General features: G+C 41.2%; 1 protein-coding gene across 1 annotated transcript in view; it reads left to right on the top strand.

The window, feature by feature from the left end:
- Nucleotides 1–13179, top strand: part of tecrb (trans-2,3-enoyl-CoA reductase b) — an 80032-nt gene that overhangs the window by 38809 nt on the left and 28044 nt on the right. Inside the window, exon 8 of the mRNA XM_059992173.1 lies at nt 12628–12700. Coding sequence (XP_059848156.1) covers nt 12628–12700 — 73 coding nt within the window. The remainder of the gene's footprint in view (nt 1–12627; nt 12701–13179) is intronic.

The raw sequence follows: 13179 nt of genomic DNA, 5'->3' as shown, positions 1-13179 counted from the left end.
ATGTAAACCCTGCCACAACTGACATCTGGTCAGCATTTTGATTTTGGAACTGGTAGTATATGGACTTGTTTGACTGATCCAGTTAAAATTCCAGCCATTGATGCACCATGATATTGACGATGAGAGACTTTGAAAAGATAATACCACTGAATGTCAAGAGTAGGTGGTTAAACTGCCTCAATGATTGGTCATTGTTCAGGCACCTTTGTGGCGTGAACGTTACTTGCCCTGCATATGGCCTTGCTTGAATGCTGTATAAGTCTTCCTTTATTTCCCAAGGAATTATGAATGAAAGGAATATTATTCAATTATCAATGAACATTCCAATTATGACCGATAAGATGGAAGGAAGTTTTTTGATGAAGCAGCTGAAGACGTTTGCATTTGGCGCAAGTGAGGAACTCCCAGCAGTGATATCTAGATGCTGGGATGATTGATCTTCAAGATCCACAGACATCCTCCTTAAGCTTTTCACGTTAAGTGATTCTGCGCTGTTTCTTCCAGTTTTACCAAGGAGACATCTCACTATCAACAAGATAAACTTCCTGTTTTCCAACCAGGACATTTGGTTACTCTGTTGAATGTACATTTTGAATCTGTTTCATGGGTAGAAAGATGGGTGTTTCATCAATGGACATGGCTCAGTTCTACGGTGTGTGAATTTAAAATCTTGTGTTTTTGTTGATTTTTGTCTTTTTTCAATTACTGTAGGGAAGTTGACTTCCCTCTTGTGGGTCAGAGCTTTGTTGTACATCTATAGCTGAGTGATTAATGTGAACTCACTTTAGATTGGTATGATGCACTACTCTGACCATTGTAGCTCTAAAATATTTATTCTGTTTTGCTGTGGTGTTTTTGAATTGAGTTGAAATCCTCATGATGGTTTGGTGCTATTGTCTGGACCAGAATTAGTTGTTTCTTTGCCTGATTGGGTTGCTTCATCTACCTGGAGGGTAATTTTTAACCAAAAGAACAAGAAGCAGTCTGCTGGAGGAATTCAGCAGGCTGAGCAGCAGGACCTGACACAGGGTTTCAGTCTCAAATGTTGACAGTTCCTTTCCCACCTACTGATGCTGCTCAATCCACTGAGTTCCTCCAACAGATTGACTGTTACTCCATATTCCAACGTCTGCAGTCTAGTGTCTCCAAAATAAGGGTATGGTACTGAGGTAATTGATAAGGTCTGTTCTGTTAGTAGACTCCTATTTATATTTTTGTAGTTTACCATATTTATTGAATTCACTTTCACATGTTCTGGCGACTGAACATGTCTCCTGACAACCGTCGTACTGCCTAGCCTGCTGTGTTCTACCAGCATTTTGTGTGTGTTGTTGTTTGAATTTCCAGCATCTGCAGATTTCCTCATGTTTGTCATATTTTCAATAGCTTTAGCATACAGATGTTTAGCTCAGAATGGGTCTTGTACAGACCTATTTAACATGTAATGCTGCAAGCTCTCCTTTTTCTCCTATTGCTTACAACATGAGGCCACTCAGTCCATTAAATCTATGCTAGCTATCAGAACATATCTCTTCATCTCCGTGCAACCTATTCTCTGTTATTTGTCCATCAACTGTCCATTACATGAACCCATGAACAATATCTTATTGACCTCCTTTGCACTGCTTAGTTATTTATAATTTTATTTATTGTAACATAGTAAATTTTCATGCCTTGCATTATACTTCTGCTACAAAGCAACAAATTTCCAGACATGCGTCAATGATAATAAACCTGATTCCAATTCAGATTCCCCTGCACTTTGCCTTCCCATTCCTCTGCCACCCCCTAAACAGAATCAGGTTTAAAATCACCAGCAAATGTTGTAAAATTTGTTGTTATGTGGCAGCAGTACATTACAATGCATAATAAAATCTGTAAATTATAGTAGGAAGTGAATATGTATATATAAATAAAAAGTCAAATAAGTAGTACATAAGAACATAAGAAATAGGAGCAGGAATAGGTGATCCGGTCCATCAAGCCTGCCCCACCATTTAATAAGATCATGGCTGATCTGTCTATAAACTCAGCTCCATCTACCTGCCTTTTCCCCATAACCCTTAATTCCCCTACTATGTAAAAATCTATCTAACTGCATCTTAAATATATTTAGTGAAGAAGCCTCAACTGCTTCCCTGGGCAGAGAGTTCCACAGATTCACCACTCTCTGGGGAAAAAACAATTTCTCCTCATCTCCGTCCTAAATCTTCTCCCCTAAACCTTGAGGCAATGGCCCCTAGTTCTAGTCTCACCTACCAATGGAAACAGCTTTCCTACTTCTATCTTATGTATCCCTTTCAAAATTTTGTATGTTTCTATAAGATCCCCTCTCATTCTTCTGAACTCCAGAGAGTATAGTCCCAGGCGACTCGATCTCTCCTCATAGGTTAACTCCTTCATCTCTGGAATCAACCTGGTGAACCTCCTCTGCTCTGCCTCCAAAGCTAGTATATCCTTCCTTAAGTATGGAGACCAGAACTGCACACACTACTCTAGGTGCGGTCTCACCAGTACCCTGTATAGTTGCAGCATGACCTCCCTGCTCTTGAATTCAATCCCTCTAGCAATGAAGGCCAACATTCCGTTTGGTTTCTTAATAACCTGTTACACCTGCAAGCCAACTTTTTTCAATTCATGCACAAGCACTCCCAAGTCCCTCTGCGCAACAGCATGCTGCAATTTTTTTACTATTTAAATAATAATCTGCTCTTTTATTATTCCTTCCAAAGTGGATGATCTTGCATTTACTAACATTGTATTCCATCTGCCAGACCTTGGGTCACTCACTTAACCTATCTATATCCTTCTGCAGACTCTTCACAATTTGTACAATTTGCTTTTCCATTCAGTTTAGTGTCATCAGCAAATTTTGCTACGCTACACTCAGTCCCCTCTTCCAAAACATCAATGTAAATGGTAAATAGCTGCAGGTCCAGCACCGACCCCTGCAGCACCCCACTCACCACTGACTGCCAACTGGAGTCATTTATACCAACTCTCTGCCTTCTATTGGTTAACCAATCCACTATCCATGCCAATACACTTTCTCCGACTCAATGCATCCGTATGTTATTTGTAAGTCTCTTGTGTGGCACCTTATCGAACGCCTTCTGGAAATCCAAGTAGACGACATCCACCTGTTCCCCTCCATCCACTGCACTCATTATGTCCTCAAAGAACTCCAGTAAGTTTGTCAAACAGGACCTGCCCTTTCTGAATCCATGCTGCATCTGTCTAATGGAACCACTCCTTTCTAAATGTTTTGCTATTTCTTCTTTAATGACGGCTTCAAGCATTTTCCTGACTAGAGATGTTAAGCTAACTGGCCTATAGTTGCCCGTCTTTTGCCTACGTCCTTTGTTAAAAAGTGATGTGACATTTGCTGTCTTCCAATCCACCGGGACTTGCCCAGAGTCTAGAGAATTTTGATAAATGATTACCAGTGCGTCTACTATGACTTCCACCAATTCCCTCAGCACCCTGAGATGCATCCCATCAGGACCAGGGGACTTATCTACCTTAGGCCCTCTGGTTTGCTGACCACTATCTCTTTAGTGACAGTGATTTTATCGTCCATAACATCATTCTTTGGCATGTTAGACGTGTCCTCCACCATGAAGACCGACACAAAATAGTTGTTCAATGCCTCAGCCATTTCCTTATCACCCAATATCAATTTCCCCTTCTCACCTTCCAAGGGACATACGTTGACTTTAGCCGCCCTCTTCCGCTTTATATATTTATAAAAACTTTTGCTATCTGTTTTTACGTTTTGTGCTAATTTACTTTCATTCTCTATCTTCCCTTTTCTTATTTCTTGTTTAGTTGTTCTTTGTTGCTTTTTAAGGTTTTCCCAATCCTCCAGTCTTGCTACTCTTTGCGACTTTGCACACATGAGCTTTTAATTTGATACTATCTTTTATTCCCTTAGTTATCCAAGGCTGGCTCTCCCCACACTTACTGTCCTTGCTTTTGACTGGAATATACTTTTGTTGAGCACTGTGAAAAATCTCTTTGAAAGTATTCCACTGTTCCTCAACTGTCCTACCAAATAGCCTGTGCTCCCAATCCACATTAGCCAACTCCTCCCTCATCCTGTTGTAGTCTCCCTTGTTCAAGTATACTACGCTAGTTTTAGATCTAACTATTTCATCCTCCATCTGAATGCGAAAGTTAATCATACTATGATCACTCTTTCCAAGAGGATCCCTGACTACAAGATCGTCAATCTTACCTGTCTCATTGCACAGGACTAGATCTAAGATAGCATTTTCCCTTGTAGGTTCACTAACATGCTGCACAAGAAAGCCATCGCAGATGCAATCTATGAAGTCCTCCTCAAGGCTTCTTTGACCAACCTGATTCACCCAATCTAGGTGGAAGTTAAAATCCCCCATGACAACTCCCATTCTGTTCTTACATGTCTCAGTTATTTCTTGGTTAATCACCTCTGCCACTGCCTAGTGAGGTAGTGTTAGTGGGTTCAATGTCCATTCAGGAATCTGGTGGCAGAGGAACAAGCTGAACATGGAGCACCTGTGGTCAGGATTGAACCTGGGGGCACTGGAGCTTTGCAGTAGCAGTACTACCTACTGTGACACTGGCCTATCCTGTAATATTTTGAACCTCTGCAGCTGAATTTGGAGTTAGTTGATGGCTCTACATTGACCCCTGTATAACCAAATGGTAAAAGACTAAGATGATTTACAGGAACTACTTATAAAGTAGGAATTTTAATTTCTAATGTTTTTTTTAAATATTGAATAGTACTTTTTAAAATTTCTATTAAATGGCATTTTGGATTCCACTGTATCGAGCATGTTATACAATACAACAGGATCCGGTGGCTTACTGTTGTAGTGAAAGCAATAGTGCTGAGAGGCAAGCTGCATCTCATTCCCTTCCTGTTAATGAATTTTGAAATGAACTGTGTCGGCTTGATTTTGTTCACTAGCTGATGACTCCTAAGGTTTGAGCAAACGATGGCAAGAGTTGTGCCAAGTTATGGTCAACACTGCATAAATCTATTCCCTTTTACGGAGACTGCATATTAAAGTCAGCACAAAAAGATGCCTTTCAGCCCAACTCATCTATGCCAATCAAACTAGTCCAAATAATAATTAGTTCATGGGAAAAGAGGAACTTCCAGCTCTTTGAACATTTTCTATCCTTCCATAATGCCCGATCAGGAGCTTTATCTGTTTTCAGTTATGTAATTCATAAACCCTAGTGAAATACGATCTTATCAACGTTTTTAATTTTCCAGTCTCAGAGGCTTTTGTGGGGGGGAAAGGTGATTCAGATCTTTCTTCTGTGTGAAGACCTGCTTATAAACATCTGTCCTTTAACTACTTGCTCTAATGTTGTTACACAACTTACTATAGGTGCTAACCATGGAAAGTCCTTCCCTCCCTTATTCATTTATTTCATCCTTCTCACCCTTTCAACACTATTTTGCTCTTTCTGTTCTGACCTCATTATATATAAAATGATGTGTTTGGATGGCATGCAAACTCTGTATCTCAATCCATGTGGCAATATTAAACTAACATTGCACAACAGATTTTTTCAAAAGTGTTGGTTCCTCAGAATTTTCTTTTGTTTATGTTAGGCCATAAGAATTAGTAGCAGAGTTAGGCCATTTGACCCATTGAGTCTGCTCTGCCATTCAATCATGGGCTCATCCAGTCATCCCCACTCCCCTGCTTTCACCCCATTCCCTTTGATGCCCTGGCTAATCAAGAAGCTATCTATCACTGCCTTAAATACACCCAATGACCTGGCCTCCACAGCCTCTTGTGGCAACAAATTTACCACCCTCTGACTAAAGTAATTTCTCTACATCTCAGTTCTAAATGGATGTCCTCCAATCCTGAAGTCGTGCTCTCTTGTACTAGAATCCCCTACCATGCAAAATAACTTTGCCATATCTAATCTTTTCAGGCCTTTTAACATACAGAATGTTTCTGAGATCCCTCCTCATTCTCCTGAACTCCAGGGAATACAGCCCAAGAGCTGCCAGACGTTCCTCATATGATAACCCTTTCATTCCTGGAATAATTCTTGTGAATCTTCTCTGAATCCTCTCCAATGTCAGCATTTCCTTTCTAAAATAAGAAGCCCAAAACTGCACGTAATACTCCAAGTGCGGTCTCATGAGTGCCTTATAGAGCCTCAACATCACATTCCTGCTCTTATATTCTATACCTCTAGAAATGAATGCCAAATTACATTTGCCTTCTTCACCACCGACTCAACCTGGAGGTTAACCTTTAGGGTGTCCTGCACAAGGACTCCTGAGTCCCTTTGCATCTCTGCATTTTGAATTCTCCCTCCATCTAAATAATAGTCTGCCCCTTTATTTCTTCCATCAAAGTGCATGACCATACCCTTTCCAACATTGTATTTTATTTGCCACTTCTTTGCCCATTCCCCTAAACTATCTAAGTCTCTCTGCAGGCTCTCTGTTTCCTCAACACTACCCGCTTCACCACCTATCTTTGTATCATCGACAAATGTAGCCACAAATCTATTAATTCCATAGTCTAAATCATTGACATACATCATAAAAAGCATCGCCGACACCGACCCCTGTGGATCTCCCCTGGTAATCAGCAGCCACCCAGAATAGGATCCCTTAATTCCCACTGTTTTCTGCCAGTCAGCCAATGCTCCACCCATGCTAGCAACTTCCCTGTAAATCTATGGGCTTTTATCTTTCTAAGCAGCCTCATGTGTGGCACCTTGTCAAAGGCCTTCTGAAAATCCAAGTACACCACATCTACTTCATCTCCTTTGTCTACCCTGCTTGTAATTTCCTCAAAAAATTGCAGTAGGTTAGTTGGGCAGGATTTTCCTCTTAGGAAACCATGCTGGCTTTGGTCTATCTTGTCATGTGCCTCTAGGTACTCCATAATCTCATCCCTAGCAATTGATTCCAACAACTTCCCAACCACTGATGTCAGGCTAACAGGTCTATAGTTTCCTTTCTGCTGCCTCCCACCCTTCTTAAATAGCGGAGTAACATTTGCAATTTTCCAGTCATCTGGTACAATGCCAGAATCTATCGATTCTTGAAAAATCATTGTTAATGCCTCCACAATCTCTAGAGCTACATCCTTCAGAACCCAAGGGTGCATTCCATCAGGTCCAGGAGACTTATCCACCCTCAGACTATTAAGATTCCTGAGCATCTTCTCATCGTAATTTTCACTGCACAAACTTCGCTTCCCTGACACTCTCGAATGTCTGATATACTGCAGACGTCTTCCACTGTGAAGACATGTAAAATACTCATTCAGTTCCTCTAACATCTCTGCGTCTCCTCATTACAATATCTCCAGTGTCATTTTCTATTGGTCCTATGTCTACTCTTTTATCCTTTATATACTTAAAAAAGTATCTTTCTTCGTATCTTCTTTGATATTAGCCACCAGCTTCCTTTCATAATTCATCTTTTCTTTCCTAAATACCTTTTTAGTTTCCTTCTGCAAGTTTTTAAAAGCTTCCCAATCCTCTATCTTTCCACTAGCTTAGGCTTCCTTGTATTCAGATTCAGTTTATTGTCATTTGGAAACCACAAATGCAATGCAGTTAAAAAATGAGACAACGTTCCTCCAGAATGATATCACAAAAGCATATGACAAAACAGACTACACCAGAAAATCCACATAACATTTGGCAATCCCCAGTCCAGAGTCCAGAGAGGCTGCTGTGTATTAATATCGCGCTACCGTCAGTGCATTCCCCGGAAAGGAGCTCCAAATCCACCAGACAAACAAGACCAAAAACTAAAGCTACAAGACCTGCACAAAACCGCATAGTTACAACAGTGCAAACAATAACATAATTGATAAAAAAAAACTGACCATGGGCACAGTAAAAATAGTCCAAAAATGTTAAAGGACTATAAGTTCAAAAGAAATCACCACACAGTTTCCACAAGTCCCCAGGGTCCCGACAGACTCGTCATCCCACGCCGGCAGCAGAAGGGAATACCCCCGCTATGGACTTCCACGGCGCCGCCCGACTCAGCCTCGCAGACGCAGCACACAATGAAAGCAACCTGACTGCAGTGGACTCCGAGTCCGTCGAACCTCCGAGCCGACGACCATCCCCTCCAGCACAGCTTCTCCGAGCACCATCCTTTGCCGAGCATATTAAGACGCCCTCACCAACGGCCACCGGCAATGCGACCCCCGAGAACTGGGGGCCCGTTCCTCACAGCAGCAGCAGCAACGAAGGAGGCCTCCCCGGAGATTTCCCGATGTTCCTCTATGCTCCCACGTCCGTTTTCAATCGATTATGATTGTGCACGGCACCCTGCTTCACAAATAACAGATAATCAGCTCTAGAGTGGCTGCTGCAAGCTGCGTCGCACCGCCATCTTGGAAATCTGCACCTCTCTTTTCCTTTGGCTCTGACTCCACTTGTCAGCCATGGTAGTGTCCTCCTTCCATTTGAGGATTTCTTCTTATTTGGAATATATATGTTGTGCACTTCCTCATTTTTTCTCAGAAACTTCTGCCATTGCTGCTCTGGTGTCCCTTAAACTTAGCCAGTTCCCCTCTCATGCCATTGTAGTTTCCTTTATTCCACTGAAATGCTGACACATTGGACTTTAATTTCTCCTTCTCAAATTTCAAAGTGAACTTGATCATATTGTGATCACTGTTCCCCTGGAGTTCCTTAAACTTCAGCTCTTTTATCACCTCTGGATCATTGCACAACATCTAGTCCAACACAGCTGATTCCCGAGTGGGCTCAACAATAAGCTGTTCTGAAAAGGCATCCCTTTCATGTTAAAATCCCCAACGATTATCATGACATTGCCCTTCTGACACGCCTTTTCTATCTCCTGCTGTAATTTGCATCCCAGCTGCTGTTCAGAGGCCTGTATACAACTACCATTAGGGTCCTTTTACCCTTGCCATTTCTTAACCCATAGAGACTCTACACCTTCTGATCCTATGTCATCCCTTTCTAATGATTTAATATCATTTCTTATATACAGGGCCACATCATCCCTCTACCTACTAACCTATCCTTTTGATACACTGTATATACTCTTATGTTCGGCTCCCAGTGGCAGCCATCCTTTAGCCAAGTTTCAGAGACTGCTTGAAGCTGATCACAAATATAATTTCGGACTACTTGTATCACATAGGAATTTGGAAAAACAAGGAATTAACTTTTATTAAATGTAGTGCTTTCAATTGCATAATGGTGCTGTCACTTTGCAATAATTCAACTAAGATTAAAATGTTTTGTTGATGATTTTCATTTGTACTCTGTGTCTGGACTTTTTGCTTAAGTGTCCAGCAATAATTAGCCAGCATTGATGGATTCCAGTTGCCCTGATATTGTTTCTCCATGACTGCAATTTCCTGGTAAACCTTTCACCATGTACGTCACTGATACGCCAAGAGTTGCAGGGAAGAAGTCTAAATGGGAATGCAGAAAATAAAGCTTTTGTGACATGTTGCATTTCATGGTTTTGTAGGCTCAAAGCATGTTGTCAACTAGCTACATGTAGTTTGGTGCTCTGTAATTGCCAAGAAAATTTTCAACATCAATGCCTTCCAAGCAATTTTTCTCTCCATCCTATAAGTTCTTTGAATTGCTTGTCATTGATGACCTGTTTCATTTGTGGACCAACCAAAATGCCTTGCTTAATCTTGGTATCAGTTATTCTGACTTAAATTATAAATTGAAACAAATATAGGCAATTAAAAAAAAACGGTATGTGATACAGAAATTTCATGGTGATTTTTAATGATCAGCAGCCCAAAGACCATAAGATACACCCAAAAGTGTAGAGGAAGCAACATCTTTGTTTTCCAGTGTAATTAACAATTACCTTCCTTTGTATTCTTTTTCTTCCTTTCCACATTCAGCATCTCCCCCCCCACCCCAAACTCTATCTTTTCAAAACCTTTAAACTGCTTAAACACTTCAATTAGGTCACTAGTTCATCTGTTGAGCTGTGGGGAATAGGAGCTTCATTTACAACCAACACTCATAATTTAAACTAAAGTAAGAACAGAAACCTCTGATGGACTCCACATGAAATGGAGTCAACATTTCAGGTCAACAAACCTGCCCAGTTTTATCTTGCATTTCTAGTGGTATTTTATTTACAAATTAACCGTCTTGAGCTTGAGAGAACATTGTCCGCAAATGTAAAGACTATGTTTTTAGGGCAGGTAGTGACGTTATTGAAACAGCTTGCTTCAGGTATCCTTCAACCAAATAAATGTGTCCTGCATTTCTCTGGAAGTGGAAGGTCAAGGCATGATCAGTTATGTTGATCTAACTGAATTTGATCTGACCCCCTTTAGTACATCCTCCGATAATATCATGTTACATACTTGAAGCCAGTTAGAGTGATACAAACCTTCAAACTGCTCCTCAGACAGTTCAATTTTGAATCAAGTTATTCTGGGAGCACGATATGTAATTGACTAAATATTTGTAAAATTAGGCAGGTCTGACTTTTTTAAATGCATTCCAATCTGGTCCATGCAGGTATATGTTCTCCAGTACTCAATCCAGTTCAGTAGATTGCCTTGTGTTAGTTTGGACAAGTTGACCCAATGACCTTCTCCTAGAGTTCTCGTACATGAACCTGGAAAAGCAAGTCAGCTATAAGCAGGAACAGTTTCGTTTTCACCTTCTGCATTGATTAACAATCACCTTGAGCTTGATAAAATCTACTATCATTACTGCCTTCTGCCCCTTTCTAGATCCTCAGCTGTTGCTAACTTGGAAGCTCATTGCCTAGAAGCATAAACAAACTTGAATGGTAGAGTTTCTGCATTGCTAGGAGAAGCTTCTTGGGATCTAGGAACAGTGCATGTTTCATGAATGAGCTTGGAGGCCACTCTGTCTACCACTGCAGTGTCACAGCTTCTGATTGCCCTATCTATTGGATAAATAATAGAGGTGATTTCAATAACATTTTACCACTTACAAAACTAAAGGCAGCAGTTATACAGGAGCAATTACAACTGGGCTCCTACCCAGATCTGGGCTTACTTTATGTCACACCTTGCTATCCGGTGTGGGTAAGTGTACATGACGAGGGTCACCAGTTGGGAAGAAAACAGATGGTAAGTCGCAACAGCATGTTAGTGCAAAGGGGTTTTATTTAATGCTGGGAGGAAAAAGAGGAAAATCTGCCCAGAAGTTGTGAAGAAAAAAAATAATTACAAGGAGACGAATGGAAAAACAAACATGCATGTACAAAAACTTACAAATATACAGAGGCTTTTTCTATGACTCCCTTTGTCTTTAATTTTCCAATATAACTATTCACCTACCATCAGGTCCAACCTCCACACCTCTCTAGCAAAGCCAGACTGAGAGGTTAAATCTGACTCCACCTGGCGTAGAAAGACCAGAAAATTCTGCTGTTGGTCTGAGGGGAAGGGAGTGGTGGATAATCATGTGTCCAGACTGTCATAATTATTTCAGATGCAGAAATGGAGCATTTTAAACAGGGATTCTAACATCCCACAGTTTTATTCCACAGTAAACCTTTATTTAAACACATAGGCCAGTGTCCATATGCTCAGATGAATATAAAAGAATAATTCTTCCCCCCCCCCCCCCAGTGGTGTTGGCTGTGTAGCGTGTCTTGCATCTGTTCCCACTAACCCGGGGATTATTTTTAGGATGCGTCAAACTGTCCTTTGGATCTTTTGCAGCCATTCTGCTGTCTACGAACTGATGTAATGGTGCTAGTGAAAATAAATGAAACTGTTTGAAATGCCTGTTTCTGGAATCCTTAGTTTTATGTTATAAACCAGCAGAGCACGTTGACTGAGGGGATTACTTTGATTAGCCAAGCTAGTGATCGTTTTACTTTTGGGGTGTGTAACTGGTGAACTCCCAAGAACTGTAGAACGGGAGGGCAAAGTGTACTGGGGAAACTTGGTCAGGGACAGAATGAGAAGGAGTGACCAACTGGGCAAAGGGGCAAGGTTAGTGGGTGAATTAGCATTACCAAACTGCTCTGTTACACATCTGTTGTCACTGGGTCAGTACTATTGAGCATTACTCAGTATCGTAGTGCTTCAAGCAGTTCAAGTAAAGCATCCACCACCAACATCTCATGGAAACTAGGAATGAGCAATAAATACACTTGCTAAGACTCTGCCACATTCCAAGAACGGTAGCAAGTGAATGTGCTGGTAGAGAGTTAAATTGTTTTAAAAAGTTGATAAAACCAACAATTGCTATTGGTCTGTGTGCCATTAGGCTGTGACCAAGTAAACTGGCAAGCAGTCTGGTGTCATCAGGCCGAAATTTCAGGAAAATATCCATCAGGTTAGGCCAGGGTGAATGTTATGTGCCTCCTAAAGGATGGAGTGTGAGTGTACGTGTATTCACAGTCCACATTGGATGGATGGAACACACATCTGAGGATTTGTGTACACTTGGTGAGTTTGTCAGTCTGTCAGACACATGCTGATTTTCAATTAGATCTGTCCATATGTTATCCAGGGTATTCAGCCATATTAATGAATATTTTGGCTTGATCTAAGTCTTCACACTTTTTGCTATAAACTTAAGTCCAAATTCTTGTTGTGAATACTATTTTACCCTTCTTTTCCTCTTTAGAATTGTACATACTACTGGGGCTTTGCTGCTTGGCTGGCATATCACATCAACCACCCACTCTACACGCCTCCTGGTAAGTCATGCCACATATTACATAAGCAAACTGTGCTCCCTGTATAGCACCTATTGTGGGAGCAACATCAGTCCAAGGATGCAGCTATTTAATTTTATCTCAAAGCTCTTGGCTGCAGGGGTTTGGTAACTGGATTTCATCAGTGTCCGTGGAGCAAAATAAACAGGATGTTATTTTTTTGCTGGCAGCTGCAGGGTGGCCTTGATTGACTTCCAAGATAGACATCATTATTGTTCTGTGTTTACTGTCCTACTTATGTGCACATACGAGGAGTAAGGGTTGGATCAGAAGGATTCTGGCATCAAGTGGTCTGCCATTTGCTGGCTGGACTCCCTTGGATGAGAAGAAGGGATTCATTTGTTGCTGCTATGTCTGGAGTTGCAACCTCCATCCTCACCACCTTTTCTCCCAGAGTGTTGGTGTATTCAGGAGTGGAGAAAAGGGAGCAGGAGAGTTTGTATATTATTGCAGTAGCTTGG

The sequence above is a fragment of the Hypanus sabinus genome, chromosome 16 (assembly GCF_030144855.1).
Source record: "Hypanus sabinus isolate sHypSab1 chromosome 16, sHypSab1.hap1, whole genome shotgun sequence".
NCBI classification, from domain to species: domain Eukaryota; kingdom Metazoa; phylum Chordata; class Chondrichthyes; order Myliobatiformes; family Dasyatidae; genus Hypanus; species Hypanus sabinus.
Note: the sequence above shows the minus strand (reverse complement) of the source record. Positions and strands in the feature narration are given on the sequence as shown.